Source organism: Stenella coeruleoalba, assembly GCF_951394435.1.
Source record: "Stenella coeruleoalba genome assembly, chromosome: 3".
NCBI lineage: Eukaryota > Metazoa > Chordata > Mammalia > Artiodactyla > Delphinidae > Stenella > Stenella coeruleoalba.
In genome coordinates, this window is record NC_137148.1 from 40,903,158 (window position 1) to 40,930,658 (window position 27,501).

The window sequence follows — 27,501 nt, forward strand, 5'->3', positions numbered from 1 at the left end:
GGCTAGCTCTCAACCTGGTTGGCTGTGAGGCCCTGCCTTTTGTGGTGGCTGCTGGCCTGCTTGTGGGCCGGGTCGGGTCCTGGTACAGCTGGCTGTACCACTGACTGGGGGCTTCCATGGTTGGTGCCAGCCTGCTGGTGGACAGGGCCAGGGACTAGGGTGGCTGGCTGTGAGGCCCAAGGCGACTTCAAGCTGGTACTGGCCCACTTGTGGGCCAGTAAGCCCCCAGCACTAATCAGCTAGTGGGAGGACTCCAAAATGTTACTTGACAACACCGGTGTCCTCATGGTAGGATGAGCTCCCCAAAATGGCTGCTGCCAGCTTCTGTGTCCCCAGGGGGAGTCTCAGTTGCCTAGCCTCTCTGGGAGGCTTTCCAAAATCAATAAGTAGGTCTGACCCAGGCTCCATTCAAATTACTGCCTCAGCAGTGGGACTTGGATGGTGTGAGATTTTATATGCGCCACTTAAGAGCAGAATCTCTGTTTCCTAGAGCCCTCTGGCTCTCTTGTACTCAAGCCCTCTTGGCCTTCACAGCCAGCTGTTCTCCTCTTCCTGGTGCAGGACCTTTGGGCTAATATATCTCATTTAATCTTCTCAGTATTTCTATGAGGTTATACCTCGGTTGACTAAAGGTAGACGATTACAAATTCTTAGGATAGGAATGATCTGCTGTCCAGTCAGGTTAGGTAGTAGGGTTCACTATGAAGAGATAGTTCACAGGCCTTATGATGAGAATCTTGGTTCACTAAAGATAAACAATAGCAGTAGTCTGATGGCAAGACTGGTCAAGTCAGGCAACAGTGGGAGATCCTAGGTGCAAATAGAGCTTTAGACCTTGAGTGTTGTTCTAAAAGTCTAGGCTACTGACCTTGCTAGATTTTAAACCTTGTTCAGTGGTGCACACGCAGTTTTTGTAGACAGTCATAAATTTCAAGTACCACCATTTCATCAAGGAAAAAAATTTCAGTCTTGATTTATGCCAATCAAAAAATTCCTTTGTGGGGCTTCCCTGGTGGCGAAGTGGTTGAGAGTCCGCCTGCTGACGCAGGGGACACGGGTTCGTGCCCCGGTCCGGGAAGATCCCACATGCCGCGGAGCGGCTGGGCCCGTGAGCCATGGCCGCTGAGCCTGCGCGTCCGGAGCCTGTGCTCCGCAACGGGAGAGCCACAACAGTGAGAGGCCTGCGGTACACAGGGCAAAAAAAAAAAAAAAAAAAAAAAATTCCTTTGTTATAAATTTTGATAATCAGTTTTGAAATTCGTGTCTGTAAGTAGCCACTTCTGGAGTGTATAACTAACCATTCCTAGGGTGTAGATTAAAATTAAGTTGTATACATTAGATGGTATTATTAATACTGAAGTTTTTGTTTGTTTTTGGCTGTGCCACACGGCTTACAGGATTTTAGTTCCCCAACCAGGAACTGAACCTGGGCCCTTGGCAATGAGAGTACAGGGTCCTAACCACTGGACCGCCAGGGAATTGCCAAGATTTTTTTTTCTTACTTCAACAGCTAGACTTAGCTAAAACATTTATTGATCCTTGGCCAAGTGCCAAGCACTTACTAAGGCTTTATATATGTTGTCTCATTTAATCCTCACAGTAACCATATGCATTGAGTAAAAATATGGTCAACACTACTTTCTAATGTAATATTTTGAATTGATAATACAGTCACAGAGTTCTGTGTTTATAAAATAAATAGCATGTAAGGGTCTTCCTCTCATCTCCGTTCCCCATTTACCACTGCTCTCCCCACCCCCACCCCCAAGAAATCATTGTTATCAGTTTCTTATGCTTGGAATTTGTCTATGCATATTTAAGCAAATACATTCTTATTTCTTTTCGATTTTTCCATAGATGAAGCATGCTAATTGTAATATTATAATATTTTCCATTTTGTTTTCAATTTTACAACTTTTTATAAAAATCTTCACACATGCAATAGAGTATAATGAATCCATAAACCCACCACATAAATTTAACATTGTAAATATTTTGCTGTTTTTTGCTCATTTTGCATTTATGTATTATATGTATATAGAAAAGAAAAATACATGTATGATTATATATGCATATATATGTATATGAGCAAAATGCACATACACATATAGTCTTTATTATCTAATCTATTTGAAAGTAAATTATAAATATCGTGGTACTCCATTGTTAAATACTTCCATTTTTAAAAGTAAACTACTACCAGCCAATGAAGGATTTTAAGCAAAGGAGTGGCATGATAGGATGTAATTCACTGATGATGTGGAAGACGCCTTTAAGGAAGATAAGACTAGAGTCAGGGAGGCCAGTTAAGTGTTGGATGTATTAGTCCAGCTGAGAGGGAATAAGGACAGAAATAGAGTAATGGATTTTGTAGTATTTTGTGGTTAATTAGACAGAAAAAGAAGTTAGCTGTTTACATTTCTTAGGGAAAATCTGAGAAATATGTGTTTGTTAATCCTTTGTAGGGTTCCTTTTCCTCTCTTGCCACTAAATGAACTGGTTTTATTTGTTATTGGAGGGAAAGGAAAGAAGATTTATTTCTTTCTACACCAGGCCCTCCATGTCAATTATTTAACATGTTATTTAATTCTGACAGTCATCCTGTGAGGTATTATTATCCTTATTTTTGCAGATGAGGAAATTGAAGTGCAGAGTTGTGAAGTAATTTGTTCAGGATTGTTTTGCTCTTAAGTGGCAGATACGGAATTTTAACATGGCTCTGACCAACTCTGAAGTCACTATGTGACCATTTTTCACTTAAAAAAATGAAACGAATATGAATGTTAGTGATTTTTTTCTTCTCAATGTATTTGTAATTATTCTTAATCATGTAATCGTCAGCCTTTAAGAAATAGTGTGCCTAAGTGTACCAGATTTCCTGATGGACATACACTCCATCTTTGTGAAGAGTAAGCAATACCTACCAACTAGCTTTCTCTTTGGTGTAACATTGCTAGATAATGAATGCTGTGCTGTTCAACTATCATGTGTTACAATTTCTACATACGATTCAAACCAATCCCTGATCGTTTTATAGTGGTTAAAAGTTTTAAAGTAAAGATTCTTAAATTGAAGCAAATAAGCAACAAGTTCGAATAGTTCAAAGTGAAGATAAAAGAATATAAAATACATAGCCTTTTTAAAAAAAAGTTAGATGGGCTGTCTATGATGAAGCAGTAGCATTAAAGGTGGTGTGAAGCAAATCATATAACGACTTTTTGACCCCTTCTGAGCTTTGGAGGCACAAGTAAATAAATCATGTTGACCTTAAAGACCAAAAATGGGGGCTTCCCTGGTGGCGCAGTGGTTGAGAGTCCGCCTGCTGGTGCATGGGACACGGGTTCGTGCCCCAGTCTGGGAGGATCCCACATGCCGTGGCGCCTGCGTGTCTGGAGCCTGTGCTCCGCAACGGGAGAGGCCACAACAGTGAGAGGCCCGCGTACCACAAAAAACAAAAAACTACATTTTTGGTCCTTTTTTTTTTTTTTTTTGTGGTATGCAGGCCTCTTACTGTTGTGGTCTCTCCCGTTGCGGAGCACAGGCTCCTGATGCACAGGCTTAGTGGCCATGGCTCACGGGCCTAGCCGCTCCGTGGCATGTGGGCTCCGTGGCATGTGGGTTTAACAGCTTCAATTTAGTCTTCTAAAAATTTGTAGAGATATGAGTGATTGATAGATAGAGAGTACTTCTACATACATACATGGAGAGACTTTCTCTAGGCAAAACTATAAATCTTTGGCTTTGACAAACTTTTGTTTGTATGTTTCTCTTTATTGGTAGTGTAAACCAGGGTTCAGCAGTTTCTTCACAAGGCATAGTCTTTTTTTTATTAATTGTAAAATATACATAACACAAAATGTACCATTTGCACCATTTTAAAGTGTAGTTTAGTGACATTAAGTACATTCATACTATTGTGAAACCGTCACCACCATATAGCCCTGGAACTTTTTGTCATCTTCCAAAACTGAAACTCTGTACTGGTTAAACAATAACTCGCCATTATCCTGTGTCACTAGCCCCTGGCACCCACCATTCTACTTTCTGTCTAAGAATTTGACTACTTTCGGTACTTCATATGAATAGAAATCATGCACTGTTTGTCCTTCTCTGACTGGCTTATTTCACTTAACATTTCTTCAAGTTTCATCCCTGTTGTAGCATATGTCAGAGTTTTCTTGCTTTTCAAGGCTGAATAAAATTTCATTGTACATATATACCACATTGTTTTTAATCCATTTATCCACCAGTGGACACTTGATTTTTTTCACTTTTTGGCTACCGTCAATAATGCTGCTATTAACATTTGGTGAACAAAAACCTCGTTGAGTCCCTGCTTTCAATTATTTTGGTTAAATAGCCAAAGTAGAATTGCCTGATGATATGGTAATTCTATTTTTAATTTTTTGAGGAATTGTCATACTGTTTTCCATAACACCTCCACCATTTTACATTCTAACTGGTTTCAGTTTCTCCATATCCTTGCCAATACTTGCTCCTTTCTTCCTCTCTCCCTCCCTTGTTCCTTTTGCCATCCTAATGAGTAAGATGTAGTATCTCTTGGTTTTAATTTACATTTCCTTCATAATTAGCGATATTGAAGATCTTTTCATGTGCTTATTGGTCATTTGTATACCTCCTTTGGAGAGATGTCTATTTAAGTCCCTTTGTTCATTTTTGAATTGAGTTGGTTGTTGTTTTGTTGTTGAGTTTAACTAGTTCTCTATATATTTTGCATATACCTCGTCACATAAGTGGTTTGCAAATATTTTCTCCAGACCATTTCTTTTCCTTACTAAATTACATTCCATTGTATGGTTCTACCACAGTTCACCAGTTTACTTATTGAAGATGACATCTTGGTGGTTTCCAGTTTTGGGCAATTATGAATAAAGCTGTGATAAACATTCCTGTGCAGATTTTGTGTGGACATATGATTTCAGTTCAGTTGGGTAAACCCTAGTAACACAGTTGCTGGATTGTATGTTGAGACTGTTTAGCTTGGTACGAAGCTGCCAAACTGTCTTCTAAAGTGGCTCTACATACCATTTTGCATTCCTACCAGCGTGAATGAGATGTCTTCTTGCTCCACATGCTTATCAGTATTTGGTGTCAGTTTTTTGGATTTTAGTTATTCTAATTACTATGTAGTGGCATCTCATTTTTGTCTTCATTTTCAATTCCCTGATGACATATGATGTTGAGGCACTTTCATATGCTTTTTTGCCATCTATATATCTTCTTTGGTGAGGTGTCTATTCAGGTCTTTTGCTCCCTTTTGATTGGGTTTTCTTATTGTTGGAATTTTAAGAGTTCTTTATATATTGTAAATAAAAGTTATTTATCAGATATGTGTTTTGCAAATGTTTTCTCCCACTCTGTGCTTGTCTTTTCTTTCCTTAAAGTGTTTTTCACGGCTTCCCTGGTGGTGCAGTGGTTAAGAATCTGCCTGCCAATGCAGGGGATACGGGTTCAAGCCCTGGTTCGGGAAGATCCCACATGCCGTGGAGCAACTAAGCCGGTGCGCCGCAACTACTGAGCCTGTGCTCTAGAGCCAGTGAGCCACAACTACTGAGCCCACCTGCTGCAACTACTGAAGCCTGCCTGCCTCGAGCCCGTGCTCTGCAACAAGAGAAGCCACCGCAATGAGAAGCCCGCGCACCGCAACAAAGAGTGGCCCCCACTTACTGCAACTAGAGAAAGCCCACATGTAGCAATGAAGACTTAATGCAGCCAAAAATAAATAAATAAGTAAATCTATTATTTTATTTTATTTTATTTTTTTACGGTACACGGATCTCTCACTTTTGTGGCCTCTCCTGTTGCGGAGCACAGGCTCCGGATGCGCAGGCTCAGCAGCCATGGCTCACGGGCCCAGCCGCTCCGCGGCATGTGGGATATTCCCGGACTGGGGCACAAACCCCTGTGCCCTGCATCGGCAGGTGGACTCTCAACCACTGTGCCACCAGGGAAGCCTGATCAGTGATCTTTGATTTACTATTGCAAAAAGATTATGATTTGCTGAAGGCTCAGATGATGGTTGCATTTTTTAGCAATAAAGTTATTTTAAAATAAAGGTATGTACTTTTTTAAAAAAAGATACAATGCTATTGCACACTTAATAGATCACAGTGTAGTATAAATATAACTGTTATATGCTCTGGGAAACCAAAACATTTGTGACTTGCTTTATTGCTATATTTGCTTTATTGCAGTAGTCTGGAACTGAACCTGTAATATCTCCGAGATATGCCTGTAGTTGTTTTTCAAAATTTTCTTGGTTATTTTTGTGAATTTTTTCTTCCTGATAAGGATCATCTAATTTTATAAAAATTCTGCTAGGTTGTTTATTATTATTATATTTAATTTGTAGATTAAAAACTGACATCTTTATGGTAAATTAGCTTCCAATTATTTATAAGACATGACAAAGTACAGCAACTCAATTCCTTCCTTTAAGGCGTTCCAGACCAGTAAAGTTATTCTTTAATGGCCAGTGTAGCTCAATGATTTGACCTTCCTAAATATGAACTTTTCACATATATTTGTTGTGTTTTGTAATATAATTATCATCACCATGACACCTATATCTCTTATTCTCTTTGTTTTAAGCTCATGTATATTTATTTTGATATCCTGTTGGTATAAACTTGGGTATATTTCTTTCTCCTTTACATTTTCCATCATGCCCTCCAGTTTCTTTGTTACCACCCTGTGAAACCTTGCCCACATTCTCCTCCTTATTACTCTTCAGTTCCATTCCAAAGTCTGGTATGTGAGCATAATTACTCTTATCCCTCTTGCACAAATCTCCTTAGTCTGTTGGATGACTCTCAAAGGATTACTTTAAGGTTTTGGCTTGAGCTGTGTCCAGAGGCACAACAGCTATAAGATCCTGCTACAAGTTCTACCTGGCTCAGAAGAAAGGGAAAATATCTATGAGCAGGATATTATAATTTTTACTGACTTGACCAGTTGAACATTTTAAGATAATATTAAGTACTTATGTAAAGATTAAAAATTATTGCAATAAATCTGATTTAGAATTAAATAACTAATTTGTGAATAGATTATAAACTGTCATCACTGTTATTTCCACTGCATTAACCAAATTTATAGGATCTTTGCCTTTCCTTTTACTCTACATATTTTCCCAGAATATTAAGATGGTCTCCTGACCTCCCATCTTTTTCCTTTTTAAAAAATTATTTATTTATTTATTTAGGCTGCATTGGGTCTTCATTGCTGCACACAGGCTTTCTCTAGTTGCGGCAGGTGGGGGCTACTCTTCGTTGCGGTGCGAGGGCTTCTCATTACAGTAGCTTCTCTCATGGAGCACGGGCTCTAGGTGCATGGGCTTCAGTAGTTGTGGCACGTGGGCTCAGTACTTGTGGCGCATGGCCTTAGCTGCTCCATGGCATGTGGGATCTTCCTGGACTAGGGCTCAAACTCGTGTCCCCTGCATTGGCAGGTGGATTCTTAACTGCTGTGCCACCAGGGAAGCCCTTGACCTCCCATTTTTATTTTTTCTGTTAACAATTCATTCTTTCTTGCTTCCATCTAGTGAGTACAGTATGATGAAGACAGTTTAAATTTTCTCTATAGATTCAAGATTTTGAAGAGCTTTAAGATCATCAACTTGAAGGTGACTGACCCAAATATCAACATATTTTAAGCCTGAGATAGTTATTGTGGCACAAAGTATATGGATATATTATTACCTTATTATTTCTGCTAGAACTTTTAGTAATATTTCCTTATGTTTTAGTATGGAACTGAACACTTTCTGATTTAATGTGAATTTGGGTTAATTCAGTTTGCGGTAAATTGACAACAAGCATAATTGGTTTTAGTCAAAAGGCTGAGGATTCATTGATTCATTAATAATTTTTATAGGATTAGGAATTTTACTTTGTCTATAAGTCCAGCAGATCATTTCTGGTCCATAGAAGTTACTGGTTTAATTTTAATGTTTTTAAAACCATATTCAGTTATTTGTAAGGATGTTTTTGTTTATCTATAGTTGAACACAAAGTACCCCAATATTCATTTGCTTGAAACAGCAACAGTCATTTGTTTTACTCAGAAATCTGAAATTTGGGCAGGGCTTGGCAGGGAAGCTTATCTCTGCTGCAGGTGGTGTCTGCTGGGATGGCTCAACTTGGGCTAGAGGATCATGTCTAATAGCTCGCCCACTTGGCTAGCAAAGTGGTATTGGCTGTTGATTCCTCTTCACATGGGTTTTTGTGGGGCAGGCTGGACTTCCTCACAACATGGTGGCTGGGTTCCAAGAGAGAATATCCCAAGAAACAATGTTCTAAGAGACAAGAAGTGGAAACTGTTAGCTTTTTAAGGTCTGAGCCTGGAAATATGCATAGCCTCACTTCCATATTATATTGATCAAGGTGTCACAGGACTAGATTCTAGGAATAGGGAACATAGACCTCCAGCCCCTCATGGGAAGGAGGAGTGTCAAAGGAATTTGGAGCCATGTTTTCAAACTGCTACAATAATATGGGAGTTTTACTATTCTTAGTTGATAAAGTTAATTTGCTTCAGGAGGAGAATAGTGTTAGTACTTGGAGTCAGCAATATGATTCTTATTCAGATACTATTTTTACTGCAAATGATTTCTTTTTATCTTTTCACCATTAAGACTTTTTGAAGAGTATATTTTGAAGTATTAAAAAAGTATTTGTAAGACGTCTATGTAGAAAACCACAAAACTTTGATGAAAAAAAACCAAAGAAGATCCTAATAAATATACATGGATAGGAAGATTCAATATTGTTAAAATGTCATTTCCTCCCAACTTGATGTATAGATTCAGCACAGTTCCAATCAAAACCCCAGCAAGCTACTTTGTGGATGTCAAGAAACTGATTATATACTGGAAGGCAAAAGACTCAAAATATTCAATATAATAGTGAAGAAGAATAACAAAGAGGACTGACACTAACTGACTTCAAGATTTAGTATACAGCTGCAATAATCAACACAGTGATCAGCAAATAAATCAATGGGTAGAATTGATAGTCCAGAAATAGACTAGTCAAAGATAGGTAACTGATCTTGGAGGAAGGAGCAAAGGCAATCCAGTGGAGAAAAGATAATCTTTTTAATAAGTGGAACTGGAACATAACCACATGCCAAAAAAAAAAAGAATCTACACATTGACCTTACACCTTTCACGAAAATTAACTCAAAATGGATCATGGATCTAAATGTAAGAAGCAAAACTATCAAACTTCTAGAACATAACATAAGAGAAAATCTAGGTACCTTGGTTTGGGGCTGAGTTTTTAGATACAACATCAAAAGCACCATCCATGAAAGAAAAATATAGATGAGTTGGACTTCATTAAAATTAAAAGCTTCTGCTCTTTGAAAGACACTTTAAGAGAAAGAAAAGCACAGAGTTGGAGACAATATTTGCGAAACACATCTGATAAATGATTTTTATCTACAATATACAAAGAATTCAAAATTCAACAATAAGGAAAAAAAATTCAATTTAAAAATAGGCAAAAGATCTGAACAGATACCTCACCAAAGAAGATATGTAAATGGAAAATAAGCATATGAAAAGGTGCCTCAACATCATATGTCATTAGGGAATTGAAAATTAAAACAACAATGAGATGCCACTACACACCTATTAAAATAGGTAAAATCCAAGAAACTGACAACACCAAACACTTGTGAGAATGAAGAGAATAGGAAGACTCATTTATTGCTGGTGGGAATGCAAAATGGAACACCCACTTTGGGAGACAGTGTGGCAGTTTTTTACAAAGCTAAGCATAGTCTTAACATATAAGCCATGAGTTGTGTTCCTAGGTATTTACCCAAAGAGTTGCAAACTTATGTTCTCACAAAAACTGCACGTGAATATCTTTAGCAGAAACAACCCAAATGTTCATCATGAAATTAATGGATAAACAAATGTGTATATGCTTTTGAAAGTTGTAACTCCTTAGATTTTTAAAGAAAATCAGATTATGAGTTGAGTAGTTATTCCATAGCATTTTCATAGGGAATTATTAAAACAAACTAGAACTATAATCAGTTCCACTTATTAGAATCACATAGACTCTTCAGTAGAAAAAGAAGAGAGGAACAAGTCCTCATTTTACACATTTACAAAAATGAAATCGAGATGCAGAGACGTTAAGTGATTTGCTCATAGACACAACAGTAAGTAGTAAAATTCAGAGTTAGAAATAAGATCTCTTAATATCCATTTCCAGGATACCTCATTGTCTTACAGGAAACTTATACAAAAAAACTAAATAGAATAAATTGTTTGTATACTCTAATAATAATTGATTAGTAACAGTCACAACCCTTTGGGCTCAGAATTAAGATTGACACTTAAGAAACTTGGAAATGTGAACAGACCAGTTAAAACAAATGGGTAGATAGCAAGGCAAGTTCATGAAGCAAACAAAATTTTTAAGTTTCTCAAAAATGGGTACTAGGGACTTCCCTGGTGGTCCAGTGGTAAAGAATCCACCTTCCAATGCAGGGGACATGGGTTTGATCCCTGGTCTGGGAATTAAGATCCCACATGCCACAGGGCAACTAAGCTCGTGCGCCACAACTACTGAGCTCGTGCGCCTCAATGAGAGAGCCCACGTGCTGCAAACTACAGAGCCCATGTGCCCTGGAGCCTGCACACTGCAACTAGAGAAGAGAAAACCCGCACACCACAACTAGAGAGAAGCCTGTGTGCCATAACGAAGAGCCTGTGTGTGGAGACAAAAGATCCCGCACGCTCAATGAAGATCCTGTGTGCTCCAACTAAGACCCAATGCAGCCAAAAAAAAAAAGGGGAACTAAATAGCAAGATAAAATTACCATTTATTTACTAATCATTACATATTAGTCATTTCTGTATGTACACTTAACTTCCTAGTATTATGATACATGGCCCAATAAAATATGATTATTAATATTTGACTGTTGGCTGTTGCTAATAATGCTGCTATGAATATTACACATATCTGTTTGAGTCCCTCCTTTCAGTTATTTTGGGTATATACCCATAAGTGGAATTGCTGGATCACATGTTAATTCTGTTTAGTTTTTTTAGGAATTGCCATACTGTTTTCCACAGCAACTGCATTTTACATTCCCACCAGCAATGCAGAAGGGTTCCAATTTCTCCATATTCCACCAATGCTTATTTTTTCCTAACCATCCTAATGGGTATGAAGTGATATCTCATTGTAGGTTTGACTTGCATTTCCCTAGTGATTAGTAATGTTGAGCATCTTTTCATGTGCTTATTGGTTATTTGTAGATCTTTAGATAAATGTGGCTTCAAATTCTTTTTCCATTTGTAATTGGGTTGTTTTTTTCTTGTTTGACTTCCTCCTTTGAAACTCATTATTCCTGTGTACCGATTTGTAGGAGCTCTTTTACTTTTTTTTTTTAGCCCTGTTGCACAGCTTGTGGGATAAAACCTGGGACCCCAGCCGTGAAAGCACTGAATCCTAACCACTGGACCGCCAGAGAATTCCCTACCTATTTTGGATATTGATCCTTTACTGTTTTGTGTTGTAAAGATTTCTTGTTTGTTACCTTATTATTATTATTATTTTTTTGTGTGGTACGTGGGCCTCTCACTATCGTGGCCTCTCCCGTTGCGGAGCATAGGCTCCGGATGCGCAGGCTCAGCGGCCATGGCTCACGGGCCCAGCCGCTCTGTGGCATGTGGGATCTTCCCGGACCAGGGCACGAACACGTGTCCCCTGCATCGGCAGGCGGACGCTCAACCACTGCGCCACCAGGGAAGCCCTACCTGTCTTATTCTTAATTTATACTATTTTGGTTTAGAAGTTTTTTTGTAGTAGCTTCTGTCATTTTTTACTTTATGCTTTCTAGGTTTTATATTTTGTTTAGTAACGTTTTTATACTCTAATATGACTAAAAATATTTTCTTTACTTCTTCCACTTCACTGTTGTGGTGTTCTTTACAGGCTAATAAACAAAAAGATATTTGCTATATAGTTCATATTTAATCTAAAATTAACTGTAGATTATATTTTGTAGGTATAATTAATTAAATGCTGTGTTTGTAATTGACTCTAGATCTCTGTTGCTACCTTAACTATCTAGAATTGGAGGAAAATTTTTCTCCACATCTGAGGTTTGTTTTTTAAGAATTGCTGTCTCTGTGTTTCAGGAGTAGCTACTTAGCACATGACTTAATATATATAACCCATATGCACATATATATACGTATACATATATACATTATGTGTTTTTTACTTAGGCAAATTTTTCTGAAATAAATTATATGTGAATATATTGTTTCAAATAATAAATAAGAATTTCTACTTATAATTTCTTTGCATTCTAGCCTATCTTTTTCTTACAAAAAATTTTTATTTTACTTTATTTTTAAAAATTATTTATTTATTTATTTATTTTTGGCTGTGTTAGGTCTTCGTTTCTGTGCGTGGGCTTTCTCCAGTTGCGGCGCACGGGCGGTGCGCGAGCCTCTCACTGTTGTGGCCTCTCCCATTGCGGAGCATAGGCTCTGGACGCGCAGGCTCAGTGGCCATGGCTCACAGGCCCAGCCGCTCCGCAGCATGTGGGATCTTCCCAGACCAGGGCTCGAACCCGTGTCCCCTGCATTGGCAGGCAGATTCCCAACCACTGCGCCACCAGGGAAGCCCTATTTTTATTTTTAACTCTTCTGGTAATATTATTTTACTTAACATCTTTTGTCTTTTATTGTGTTGCCTTTTACATACAGGCTGATAAAAATATAAGCATAATTTTTCATCTGTGTATTTGTTTATAATAGTTATCTGTTTACAGAAAATGACATACAGCTTCATTCTTGTGATTAGTTGGAGATCAATCTAAAATTATTAAAATATATCTACCATTAAAGTATATATACTTTAACATTTTAAAAAATTTACTTTGGGTTACAACTAATGTACAATAAGATTTTAACATACAATTTAAAAGAAAATTGTTTAAATCAGTCAAACCTACTGTATAATTTTAAATTACACAGTTCGTGGATTACAGAGTTTTAATCTAATTTCCACTATTTTGATCTAACACTTCTATTCATTAGAGGAATTAGGTAGTTCCATTTTCTTGAAATATAGCTATATTTTCTTTTCCTTTTAAAATATTTATTTATTCGGCTGTGTCGGGTCTTAGTTGTGGCATGAGGGATCTTTCGTTGTGGTGTGTGGTCTCTGTGTGTGGCATGGGGATTCTAGAGCACGCAGGCTCAGTAGTTGTGGTGCGTGGGCTCTCTAGTTGTGGTGTGTGAACTCAGTAGTTGTGGCCCACTGGCTCTAGAGCACGTGGGCTTATAGTTGTGGTGTGTGGGCTTAGTTGCCCTGCGGTATGTGGGATCTTAGTTCCCTGACCAGGGATCGAAGCCGCGTCCCCTGCATTGGAAGGCAGATTCTTACCCACTGGACCACAAGGGAAGTCCCTACATTTACTAATACTTCTAATATTTCAAGTTTTCCTGAGTTCCCTTATCATTGCCTCACTTTTTTCTTGCAATATATGGATTTATTTATAAATACTCAAAATGTTCTTATTGTCATATTATTGCTCTTAGTGATTTCCAGAGTAAATAGATTTTAAAAGGTACTTAATTATACTTCTTTAGTATTATAACAACTAGAACATATATTTTAACTGTTTGTATAAATAATTTAAAATAATATCCATGTAGGTGTATTTTGTGTGGATAGATTTCTGAGCAAGGTATTTATAGTGATAATGGATTGTATTAATTAGGGGAAATAATTGATATTTTTAAAAAATATATGTTCATGAAACAAAGCCTTTTGTATTATGAGTTATCTTTATGTTATTAGTAGGTAGATTTTCTATAAAGCTGTGTACAATGTAGCTGTTGAAAGTTGAACATTTGGCATGAAGTTTTGCATGAATTATTGCTGATTATATTGCATTAAATAAAAGAATTGAATACTCTATTCAGTTGGTTTGGAAACTCAAGTCAATTGTGTATACTAACTTACTTTCTAAAGAGAAATCTACATAGGATGGTTTACTATTTTGGAAAATTCTAAAATGCTAAATTGTCACAATCATCGATGGCTGTTGCATTCATTAGTATAAACTACAGTGTGTACATGAAATAAAAAAAATCTGTTAGCTTTTCATAATTTCCTTGGGGTGAGAGTGGGACCATGCTAATACAAAGGAGTTAGATTCTGTGCTGATTTTATTTCTGACTTAATATTTCTATTTCAGCTATTCAGACTTTATTCAATTCTGTGAATGGGTCACAGGATTAAACTAATAACATTGGTTTAAATGATCATGCAGATCATTCCTATTTAAACTTTTGTTTTGAAATTAGAGTGAAGGAACTTTTTGTTACCATTATGTAATTAAATTCTACAACTTTTACTTCAGTCCATTAAGAATATGATGGAGATTTTTCTTTTTCTTTCTGATGCCATCATTTAGGAATCAGCATTCCAGAAGTGTTGATATAGCTTTGCATTTTTCTTCCTTGTAATGACAAACTAGCCAGTGTGCATTCATAGAGAGCAGAACAGTTCTTGTCACTGGCGGCCCTTCTATGACAGAGAGCCTATAGACTGCCATAAAGTACAGCCTGTTGTGAACTGTCAAGTGAGAGTCTGCCAGAAACTCAGCAGACAGAACTAATTGGGGAGAAAAAGGATTTTTGTGCCCTCTTCTATTTCTTTCTATTCTTTTTGTTTTATAAGACAGATACTGTTAAAGTAGCTGGTTTCTGTAAGATTTGTCTGCCTCTCTTTTCTCATTGCATGGATCACTTTTTAACTTAAAGTCTTTCACTGCAGGTCGCTGAGCACTTCCACATGGAGGTTGGCACAGGACCAAACTCGAGACACGCAACTCATAACGGTTGATGAAAAATTGGTAAGAATTCTCTACTATACACTGCTAGGATTCTGCCTTCAGGGTTATTTTTGTATAACAGATTTTTCAGATGGTGTTCTGGGTTCTTCTAGGAAAAGTGTATATAAATTTTAAGAAGAAATAATCATTACAAAAAGATAATTTGTGTTAAGCATTTTACACAAATATATACAAACATTAAAATTACAAAAGGCTTCCATTTTTGTGGCATTTATAAGTAGAAATCAATATTTTTATTTTTGTAATGAATATATTATTTTTAATTTTCTCAGTTACACTCCTATTTAAGTTGTAAGAACTTACCAGTACTATCTAAAATTAAGTATATTGGGTTTTCTGGAGCCAATTATTGTAATTGTTACTGTGTGTATATATGTGTGTGTACACACACACATCCTATTTCTGCATTATGCATGAGAGATTACAACTAACAATACATGAGTAAGGTTCTTCTGTTAATCAGCAGCAGATAGAATTTTGGTCATCGTCACTTATAGAATTTTTCAGTGTGTGGTGTTACTTTAGATGCAACTTGTTATTTATACCTATATTGTACAATGGCATAAATTTTGTAAAGTTTCTAAGACTTCTAGTAAAAATGTGTAATCATATAAACATGCTTTTCATTTTATAGCTGGTTTACAATTATCAGATATACGGGTATGTTTCTTGACTACTCTCTTTCTAATTGTACATTCTTTTGTCACTTAATTTTCAACCTGTAAACATAATTTAAATAATGGGTCACACTTAAGTTTCTGTTTGCACCATTAAAGATATAAATAGATAAATAAATAGATAAGTACAGACAATTTGGAAGGCTGGTTATGCCTAAGACTGCTTGGTTTTGTCTTTAAATTATCTCTTAGATCTGCCTCCTGACCTTGCCATCATCCTAGTCAAGGCTACCATCATTTTTCACCTAGATTGCTGCCCTGTTTCTTAATTGATCTCCATAGATATTTTAATCTTCCTCTAATTCACTTTCCACAGATAACCAGAATAGTCTTTTTAAAATGCTGGTTGTGTCATCCTTTTGTGTAAAATCCTTTGGTGTTTTTTACTGACTTGAGAGTAAACATTAAAATCCTATCATGGCCTTTGAGGTCTTGTGTGATTTAACTCCTATCTTTCTAAGTTTATCTTGTGCTTCTGTCTTTTACACTCTGTGCTTCAGCCACAGCAAGCCTGGAACTTGCTGTTCTTCTTTCCTGCTTCAGGGCATTCAGATTTCAGTTAATTATGCCCAGCTGCTTTTTACCAATTCCCTAGCTCTTCATCCAGGTACCATCTACCTGTTCATCAAGTGTTAATCAAATGTCACTTGCTGGGAGTTCCTTGATGGTCCAGTGGTTAGGACTCCATGCTTCCACTGCAGAGGGCCCAGGTTCGGTCCCTGGTTGGGGAACTAAGATCTTGCATGCCACGTGGCTCAGCCTAAAACCCCCCCAAAAAACCAAACAAAAAACCCAAATGTCACTTGCTTAGTCAAGTATAAGAGAAATGAGACAGGTGTGTGTGTGAGAGGAGGAGGATTTACACATGCCACATGTTCATTAATTAATGAGGGTACTATTATTTTACCTTTTCCAATGACCATCTCTTTTAAGCCCCAAGAGATTACTTTCTTGTTCCAGTATTATGAGGTTTACTGTCTATAATAAAGTTTCAAATTTTAGAGAGTTTGTTAGTAGCACTTGTAAGTTCTTTTCTTACTATTCAGTTTGCAAAATGAATAAGTCAGCCAGCAATCTATTGCTCTAAAAAGGTACTATGAAGCATACCAGAGAGGTATACAGACTGCTTTGAATTTTGTGTTTTAATGATATCCCCTAAAATCAGTTGTATAGTTTTAATGAATTTTGTTGCCCTTTTTAGATTTTCCCTAGCTTTGTTATGTCTTCCTTGAAGTATAGTAGTCAAAATGTCAGTGTGATAGTCCAGTTGAAATCAGTTGAAGTCTTATGTATATTATTCATAGTTCTTCTTTTTTTTTTTTTGCGGTACACGGGCCTCTCACTGCTGTGGCTTCTCCCATTGCGGAGCACAGGCTCTGGACGCGCAGGCCCAGCGGCCATGTCCCACGGGCCCAGCTGCTCCGCGGCACGTGGGATCCCCCTGGACCGGGGCACGAACCCGCGTCCCCTGCATCGGCAGGCGGACCCTCAACCACTGCGCCACCGGGGAAGCCCTATTCATAGTTCTTGAAGTGATACTTAATATGGATAACTGAAACCCATAGGTAATTTTCAAACCTAAGTTTTTGCCATTCAATTAGTTTTATATTAAAATGAAAGTATTAAGTAATCAGATAGGTAACATAGGGGTTATAGCCAGTAGGGGTTTCATGTCTTCTTGTTCCTACACACTGTTGGATGGAGAGTTTAATAAGTAGCATAGTGACAAGACCAGGGGCTGAAGGGTACTTCCAGAAATATTGAGCAATTGGAGTTAATTATGCTTGCATTTTGAACAAAAAATGATTCTAAAAATGTATATATCAACATTAATGATAAAAATATTTCAAAATGTGAAGTAAATCCTCATGAGTGTTTTAAAAGGAGATGTGGAAACAGCATTTTAATGTCACTATTATATAAGGTAAACCTATTTGTTAACTTAGTATACCATTTTTATTAATTACTCAACACTACTGTTATAGACTACTGTTATATTTGTATCTGAAATTGGATAGAAGCTTGAATCTTAATTGGAAGGTAAGGGAACTAGCTATTATGATTTCTATTGAACACTGTTATATAATATATTTTTAAAATTAATACAGGTATGCCTATTAAAGCCCAGTGATTAAGCATATGGACTAAACTTAGTTGGGGACCAATTTCAGTGGTTATTCTAGTTTTAGAAAATGGATCTTAGGAATTTAAAACCAAAGGATAACTTTAGATGTTACCTAGTTATATTACTTCATCAGGTTGTTTTTCATCTAAAAAATTGTTTAACATTTTATTCAGGAGAAATCTGATGTGGGAATTCAGTTAGTAATAAACTAGATAAAAGCTGAACTGCTGGAGGGTGAGGGTTGAGAACATGAGGGAAGAAGACCTGTAAGTCTTCCCTAAGACATGCTCCTCTCGGGACTTCATAGAGTGAGAGTTGGAAGGATAATTTAATGTTCTGCCCTTTTTTTATTGGACTGAACAACTGGTTCTTAAACTTCTGTTTTAAAAATTTCCAGCTGATTCTCATTTCTTTTGAGGCTGCTCTTCATGTTACTGATCAGTCATAATTATTAGAATGGTGTTTCTTATGTAGAAAAAAATAGTCTTTAAAACAAATGAAGGGGCTTCCCTGGTGGCGCAGTGGTTGAGAATCTGCCTGCCAATGCAGGGGACACGGGTTCGAGCCTTGGTCTGGGAAGATCCCACATGCTGTGGAGCAACTGGGCCTATGAGCCACAACTACTGAGTCTGCGCATCTGGAGCCTGTGCTCCGCAACAAGAGAGGACGCGATAGTGAGAGGCCCGTGGATCGCGATGAAGAGTGGCCCCTGCTTGCCGCAACTAGAGAAAGCCCTCGCACAGAAACGAAGACCCAACACAGCCAAAAATAAATAAATAAAAATTTAAAAAATATATCAAAAAAAAAAAAAACAAATGAAGATGGAATAATTGTATATCCAAATGCAAAAAACCAAAAAATAACAAAAAACTTCATTCATACCTTGCACTATACTTAAGAATTAACTCAAAGCCCTAGATGTAAACTCATAGTCTGAAATATAAAACTGAAAATTGTAAAACTTGAAGAAGAAAATGTAGGAGAAAATCTTTGTAACTTTGGTTTGGATAAATAGTTTTTAGCTATAACACCAAAGCATAATTTATTTTTTAAAAAATTATGAAGTTGGACTTCTTCACAAATAAAATTTTCTTTCAAATTGCTTTGAAAGACATTGTTAAAAGAATGAAAAGACAAGCCATAGGTTGGGAGAAAATATTTGACAAACATGTTATCTGATAAAGGAATTGTATCTGAAAATAAATCACTTATAACTAAATAATAAGATATTAACTTAAATAAAAATGAGCATACACTTTACCCAGAAGATACTCAGATGGGAAATAAACGCATGAAAAGATGCTTAACATCATTAGTGATTATGAAATTGCATATTAAAACTACAATGAGCTCCCACAACACACTTATTTGAATGGCTTAAAAAAACTGACCATACCAAATGCTAGCAAGGATGCAGAGCTACTAGAACTCTCATAGGAATGCAAAATGGTACAACTATTTTGGAAAATAGTGTGGCAGTTTTTTATAAACATATGCTTACCATATAATTCAGTAGTCTCACTTCTGAATATTTACCGAAGTGAAATGAAATCTATGTTTACACAAAATCCCGCATGTAAATGTTTTTAATAGCTTTATTAATAATTCCAGTAACTGGAAACACTCTGTCAGTGGATTTCTGCACACTGATTAGGAACAAACATGCTTCTTATTAGCATGCTTATTAGCATGCTTTATGCTAATAAGAAGCCAGACTCCAAGGCTACGTACATACTGTGTGATTTCATTCATTTGACATTTTAGAACAGGCAAAACTCCAGGAACAAAAAACTGATGAGTGGTTTTCAGGATTGGATGTGGGAGGAGGAATTAACTATAATGGGCATTAGAAAATTTTAGGGGGTGATGGAGGACTGTTCTATATCTTGATTGTTGTGTTGATTTTTTGGTCAAAACCGGTATTTTTTGTGATGCATTTGTTAGAAAAAAACAGAACTGTACACTATAAAGGGTGGGTTTTACTGTTCATCAGTTTTTTTAAAGGGAAAAGGTTGTTTCTTAATTTGGTGCTAAGCTGTTTCTTTATAAATAATGTCCATTGGTTCAAGATCTGCCCTTGGGCTTCTCTGGTGGCACAGTGGTTAAGAATCTGCCTGCCAATGCGGGGTACACGGATTCGATCCCTGGCCTGGGAAGATCCCACATGCCGCCAAGCAACTAAGTCCGTGCTCCACAACTACTGAGCCTGCGCTCTAGAGCCCAAGAGCCACAACTACTGAGCCTGCATGCCACAACTACTGAGCCCACGCGCCTAGAGCCTGTGCTCCGCAACGAGAAGCCACTGCAGTGAGAGGCCTGTGCACCACAATGAAGAGTAGCCCCTGCTTACCACAACCAGAGAAAAGCCCGCACGCAGCAACAAAGACCCGATGCAGCCAAAAATAAAATAAAAATAAATAAATAAATTTATTTAAAAAAAAAAGATCTGCCCTAATAATACATGGGGCATGCCATTTTCTACGTGATAGCTTTCTGTATATTTGAAAACAGCTCTTTGGTCCTAAATCAGTGGTTCTCAAAGAGTGGTGGGGGGCCGAGGGAGCAAAACCCTTATAGAAGGCCCACAGAGTCAAACTATTTTCATAATTATTCAAAGACTTTATTTGCCCTTTTCAGTGTGTTGACTTTGACACGTATGTTACAAAAGCAACTGTGGCAAAACTGTTAGCACCTTAGTGTAAATAAAGGCAGTGGCCCTAACTGTGCGACCTGTCATTGTATCCTTCACTTCCCTGCATTTGAGGTTTCTTAAAAAAGAATCTAGTTTCACTTAATGTCTTTGATGAAGCAGTGAAAATTATTAATTTTTAAAAATCTCAATTCTGCATGTACACCTTTTTTATGTTCCATGTAGCAAAACAGAAGTATGCGTAAAACTCTTCGGCATACCGAAGTACAGTTGTATCAAGGAAAATCTTGTATGGTTGAGTTGCCGTTGCAAACTGAACCTAGTCCTTTTCTTCATGGAACACCTTTTAGGTGAAAAAACAATAACAGATGACAGACACATTATGGTTATTCAGTATTCAGTACGTGGCAGACATCTTTTCAGAAATAAACCTGTCACTTACAGGAAGTGTTGCCCATGATAAACTTCAAGCTTTGGAGTGAAAATTAGAATTTTTGTAGAACTTGATTCTGCCACTGATCTGAATGAGCTCGACAACTTCCCAGTACTTAAGGACTGTTCTAATGGGACTGGTAGTGATATTAATGAATGTGACTTTTAAAATACTGTGTAATGAAATATGTTAACATTTGGAAGATCTGCATACTTCTGTGAACCAGTATTTCCCGTAACTAACATATGATGGTTATAAAATCATGAATGGGTAAAACTTTCTTTTTCTTTTTTTTTTGTTAAATTTATTTATTTATTTATTTTGGCTGCGTAGGGTCTTCGTTGCTGTGCACGGGCTTTCTCTAGTTATGGCAGGCGGGGGCTACTCTTCATGGCGGTGTGTGGGCTTCTCATTGTGGTGGCTTCTCGTTGTGGAGCACGGGCTCTAGGCTCGCGGAATTTAGCAGTTGTGGCACACGGGCTTCAGTAGCTGTGGCTTGCAGGCTCTAGAACGCAAGCTCAGTAGTTGTGGCGCACAGGCTTAGTCACTCTGTGGCATGTGGGATCTTCCTGGGCCAGGATCGAACCCATGTCCCCTGCATTGGCAGACGGATTCTTAACCACTGCGCCACCAGGGAAGTCCTGGTAAAATTTTCAATTAAAGTGCAAGAACCAACCATGGATTTAATGAGAGAATGAAAATATTAAGGTTATTAAAATATTGCTCCCGCCTCTAATTACATATCTGTGCGGGGATGAGTTCTCTTCATATATAGTAAGCAAGACAACTTAGCCAACAGTTTGAATATAAGAACAGAAGTCAGAATTCAGCTGTCTTCTATTAAGCTAGACATTAGAGATTTCAAAAGTGCTACTCTTCTCAAATTTTTAGTTTTTGAAATATACTTTTATAATGTTATTTATATTAGTATATAATCGATTTATTATTATTTTAGACTAAGTTTATGTTTAAATTTCTCTCCATTTTAATTTCTTGTATGATAAATATCTATAGGTATATCTCATATAAGCAAAATCTCATTGGGGTTCCATAATATTTAAGAGTGTAAAGGAGTCTTGAGACCAAAATGTTTGAGAATCATTTTCCTAAGTCTTCTCTTTTCTGGCTTAAACATCCCCAGGGCTTTGGTTCATTTTACATCAGTTTCAATTAATTCATCATCTTGATTACCTTCCAGTTTGACTGAATCCCTTTTAAAATGTTGCCAGGATTTCTCATGATACTTCAGATGTATCGTGCAGGATATGGTGGGGATTATTACCTCTGTTCTCTTATTTTTTATTTATTATTTTTTTTTGCTGTATGCGGGCCTCTGACTGTTGTGGCCTCTACCGTTGCGGAGCACAGGCTCCGGACACGCAGGCTCGGTGGCCATGGCTCACGGGCCCAGCCGCTCCGCGGCATGTGGGATCTTCCCAGACTGGGGCACGAACCCGCGTCCCCTGCATCGGCAGGCGGACTCTCAACCACTGCGCCACCAGGGAAGCCCCACCTCTGTTTTTTTTAATCTTAGCAGTCTAGTAAGGCAACTTAAAACTTAGGTCCTCATACTTCTTCTTACGTGGATTTCATGGAGAGCTAGAACCTCAGACCCTTTTTTATTTGTCCCGTCATGTTTCATTTCTTAAATCTTAAGTATATACTGCTTATTATTATTATTTAAAAAAATATTTATTTCTGGCTGCATCAGGTCTTAGTTGTGGCACACAGGATCTTTCGTTGTGGCTCACGGGCTCAGTAGTTGCGGCACGTGGGCTTAGTTGCCCTGCGGCGTGTGGGATCTTAGTTCCCCAACCAAGGATCAAATCCGTGTCCCCTGCGTTGAAAGGTGGATTCTCAACCACTGGACCACCAGGGAACTCCCTATAATGCTTATTATTTTAAACTGTTATTAGATTAGCTCTAGGGGCATGTCACCAAGTAAACTTTAATTTTCTTTCTTTCTTTTTTTTACTGTTATATCTGACAGGCAGAATTTAATATATATAACATAACAAATTAAAGGAATTTTTATAATGTTTTGTGGATGTCGATACCATACAAAGAAAAAACGTTTTATTCTGCGCATCAGTTGTATATTGACAACTTGCATCCTATCCTTTCTTTTAGGAATAGAATGTAGAGGGGTAAAGTCTGCTTAGCATTTTCTAGTGTAAAGAATTCTATTCTGTCATTTTAGAACTATACCTAATGTTCACATTGTTAGAAAACAAATCTTCAGAGAATAAAATTGTAGTAATACCTGGATTACTGCTAATAATGAATTTTATGTCAGAGCACATGGTAAATTTTTAATCAGTCATTCTTAATATCTTCTCTCGTGTATAAATTGCTAACTATCCTTTTCATTTATTCTTGCAACTAATAAAATGTTAAATATCAAAAGAGGTGATGACAGTGTCTTAGAATAATCTTGTTGATTTATGTAGAAGCACAGTGTTTAAAAAAAATTTTGCGTGATGCAACTTTCATGGGTTGCACCATTATTATTTTCAAATATGTGATACTTCTACAGATAACAAGGAAAGCTAACGAATGGTTGTTTGCTAGGCCCTTGTTTTTTGTGGCAGGAGCTGCTGTGCTGTGGAGGTTGGGTGAAGAATGTCTTTGCCTTTGTGCTTATTAAGAGAGTAACTTTTTTTTCTTTATGCCACCCCACCCCAGTCTCCTTTCAGTACATTTGATGAATACACAAGTCCAATGAACACATTGTCTTTTTATATTCACTTGTATTATACAAAAGAGAGAAGTTAAATTTTCAGTACTCTTTGAAGAGTGAGTAAAGGCTCCCCCACAAAGCAACTAAAGCATAACTTAGACCTGCATAGGTACATTTTTGATTTGCTTTTTAATCATTTGTATTAAGTGTTTTAAAAATACTAATTCCTGTTTTTCACAATTACCTTATATTAGCTATGAACTGCTATAGTTAATCTTTTAACATACAAAAATAAAAAACTACCCCGATAAAATAAGAATTGATTTCAGTTTATTAATAAAAATAATGTGAAAAAAGCCTTAATAGTTTGACATTAGTATATTACTTCCATAAAATTATGTTATATGCTATCTTTCCTTCATTCTTCATTTATTTATTCAGTAAATACTTACTGAGCACTTAAGTGTGCCAGGCACTATCCTTCAGTGTTTATATTGATACGTTCAGTGGTTTGTTTTCATTTAGGTACTTGGTTATTTTATCTAAAAACTATTAAGCACCACCTGTTTTAAATCTTATAAAGGTGTTACACTTAGTTATACATGCAATCTCAACATACAAGCATGTAAGAAAGGAAAATTTTTTTTAGCTATCTGTAAATCTCAAATCTGTGGCATGGGGTGTGAATGATGGCTACGATTTCTAAACTTTTTTTTTTCTTTTGAAAAATTACATGATAGTACACACTATTAATGTAAAATCCTAATATTTTAGATGTTTTAAGTAGTCTGTATTAATATCTTTATTTAAAAATTAGGTGTGCATATAAAATAAATAGAGTCAGTGTTTTGAATATTGCCAATTTTTTGTTTGGCTGTTTGACAGTTACTTCCAAATAGCAATAACACAGCAGTTAAAGGTTTGTTACTTATTGATACGTGCAATAATTAATTGCTACTTGATTAAGCACATGTTATTAACACATTCAGCCAACAAATATTCCTGTTTTAGAATGTCTGCAAGCAGCAAGTTATTTAATATAAATTTATTGTCACTTTAATAAGTTTTGAATTTTTTCATTGCTTGTATTACTGTAAGAAATTTTAAAAATGAATGATTTTTGCAAGTCTTTCAAAATAAATCCATATTTGCAGCACCAGTATTTGTTTTATGTTATTTTTGCCTCCTACAATACTAAAAGTTTATAGATGAAAACTTTTTATAAGTCTGGAAACTTGAATTAAAAAATTGGTCATTAAGAGGTGACCTGCACAAAAAGATAAACCTAAGTTAAAGGCTTATATTTGCTTTGACTGCTTGCTTTTTTTTTTTTTTTTTAAGGGGTCAGTTTTCTTTTGGTGAGATTACTTTCTTTTGGTGTATGGCAGCGCTATCTCTGCTAGATTATTGGAAGGAGTAGTGTCTGCGATTGGGGTTATACAGCCTTCTAGCATCTCAAGTGTCTGTTTTGTCTGGACTTTCCGCACGCAGCATTCTTGTGCAAAAATTTCAAGGCTTTAGTCTGGAGTACCGGGTCAAAGGATATGTCTCTTTGAAGGGTAGACAGGAGTTTTTTATGTTTTATTCACTAAGTAGTATTTCATTTTACATCAAAGAATAGTAGCCTTTGAGAACCTTCCATGGTGGCAGTTTAGCATGAAAGTTTTTTTTCTTTGACTTGCACTAAATATGGAATAATGTTTTTTCATGTTTTTTACTTTGCAGATGCTTATTTATATTCTTGTATTTAGATGAGACTATTAAAAAGAAAAGTGTTGACTAAATATAAATCTTAGTTTGCAATATAGTTTTAGGTTTTAAAAACAGCAATAGTTTTTTACAATGTACTGCTCTCTGTTGGTTTTACGTTACCCACGAACTACTGAAGAAAAGTGGTGAATAGCTTTTAAGATTGTAGCAATACTATTGCTTAAAATTCTAAGGAAGAAGTAATGACTAATGATTTTGGTAGTGTAAATTTTATAGTGAAATGGCCATTCTTTAATTGGCCTTTTTTCAAGTACTGGTGTGTGTGTGTGTGTGTGTGTGTGTGTGTGGAGGGTGGAAGGGCATTGATTTTGGAAAATATAAAAAATTCAAGTAATGAAAAACGTTAAGACTTAGTATAGCTAGAAATAAATGTGTTTCCTTCTGCACTTTTGGTATAGGTTAATCAGTAAATGTATTATGTACCAGTAGCATTAATCCCCATAGTAAGTGATTGCTTACATGTTTAGAAGATTATTAAATTGTATATAATATTCCTGTTACATGACATAATATACCTCAGCATTTGAACTTATATTAAAATAGCTTGTTTTATGGGTAAAACATGCTCTTAAATTACTGAATTCTATTAAATTAATAGAATTAATCGATCATTTAAATAGAAATATTTGTACTCTTATTAATGACATGTCGTTAGTTTTAAAACAACTTCAGTTAACTCTTACATTTAACACTGATTAAAACAAGTCAGATCAATTATTATATACAGTTATTTTAAATAAAATTATATTGGTAAATACAGAACTTTGTGTTCTAAAATATACACCCAATTAAAATAAGTTATTTTCGCATACTGTCAAGCTATATAAAACTTGTACTAACTAAATACAGACGAAATGAATGTTATAATAGTTTTAATATGCAGACAGGAACCATTTAAACTTAAATAGAGAATGATCTTTCTTTATTAAAATTGTTTAAGGAACAAAAGATCTTTCCTCTGCAGTATTCAACCATCTCTATTATCTGTGATTCTTCAGCAATTAAAGCAGATTTATTTTCCTCTTTGTTCCTACTTGGAATACTTGAACAATGCTGGAGAATTGAACTGACTGGAATGTTTTATCTTTCAAAAGCTTTAAAGTTCTATGTACCAATTAGTAAAATACAGTAAAGGTTTAAACTGTTAATAGCCACAACATCTTTAATGCATAGATCTGTAGTATGCTAGCGCTGTATAACAGTTCTCTATTGTATGTCTCTTTTAAGGAGAGTAACTGTGTCAGTTCTTTTCTTGCTTTGCTACCTGCTGTGTATGGAAATTGTGTATAGTACTTGACACTTGCTTTCAAGAATTTAAAATTCTTGCATGTTATTATGTAGGAGCTTTGGCCCTCAATAAAGTAGAATTGATAATATTTTACTTGTTTGGATTTTACATTAAGATTTTTTTGGCTATATTTTAGAGATTATACAATTTATATGTGAAAATACATTACCTTTTTTAAAAAATGAATTCAAAGTCATAAGCTGTATATTATCCTCTTAAAAATTGGTTGTCTAATTTTATTTATTTAACTGAATATAAACTAATCATCAAGGTTTATATCAGAGTATGTAGATATATGATGCTTTATTTTATACTGTGAGTGTAGGTGGGACTTTGTTGTTTCTTTGGTAGTAGAAAGAATATTTTGTTTTTAGAGTTATAGCTTTTTTTCATTGGCCAGCTTGCCAGATAATTTCAAAAATTAATTCCAAATACCCACATTAAATTTGTTAAAAGCCTCATGTCCATCATCTTATAGTAAGTCCTTAATGAAGGCAGGAGTGAGAAGAAATGAAGAAAATAGGAGTAACATCTTGTAGTGACAATTATTTTTTCTCTTTATATCATGTATCTCTGGGAATAGAATTCGAGCAAAGGAAAGGAAAATGCAGACCTTGGAATTTGAGACTAGCAAACATCGAATCTGTTTCTGTCTTCAGGCTTTTCTAATCTTATATGACTTAATCTGTGCTCTGATTTTACTCTTTAGGAGGCCACTTGAAAGCTTGTAAATATCATTCATGTTTTACAAGATGAGGAGGCTTAAAATGTAGGGTAGTGATATGGAAGCTTTACTGCTTGCAGTGTACTATGTGTCCACAAAACTCTCTCTTTATTAGGCATACTTTTCAAGATATGTGTGAATAGGCATTTTGTTCAGTTCCTGTTTCATGTTTAATATTTTATTTGTTTCAGCTTTGAGTTTATTGCATGTTAGTTAATGAGGGTCTTTT

The 27,501-nt window shown here is 36.2% G+C and overlaps 1 protein-coding gene across 1 annotated transcript in view; it reads left to right on the forward strand.

The window, feature by feature from the left end:
- NDUFS4 (NADH:ubiquinone oxidoreductase subunit S4) overlaps positions 1 to 27,501 on the forward strand; it is a 119,207-nt gene that overhangs the window by 32,022 nt on the left and 59,684 nt on the right. Inside the window, exon 2 of the mRNA XM_079918752.1 lies at positions 14,847 to 14,925. Within this exon, the coding sequence (XP_079774878.1) occupies positions 14,847 to 14,925 (79 nt within the window). The remainder of the gene's footprint in view (positions 1 to 14,846; positions 14,926 to 27,501) is intronic.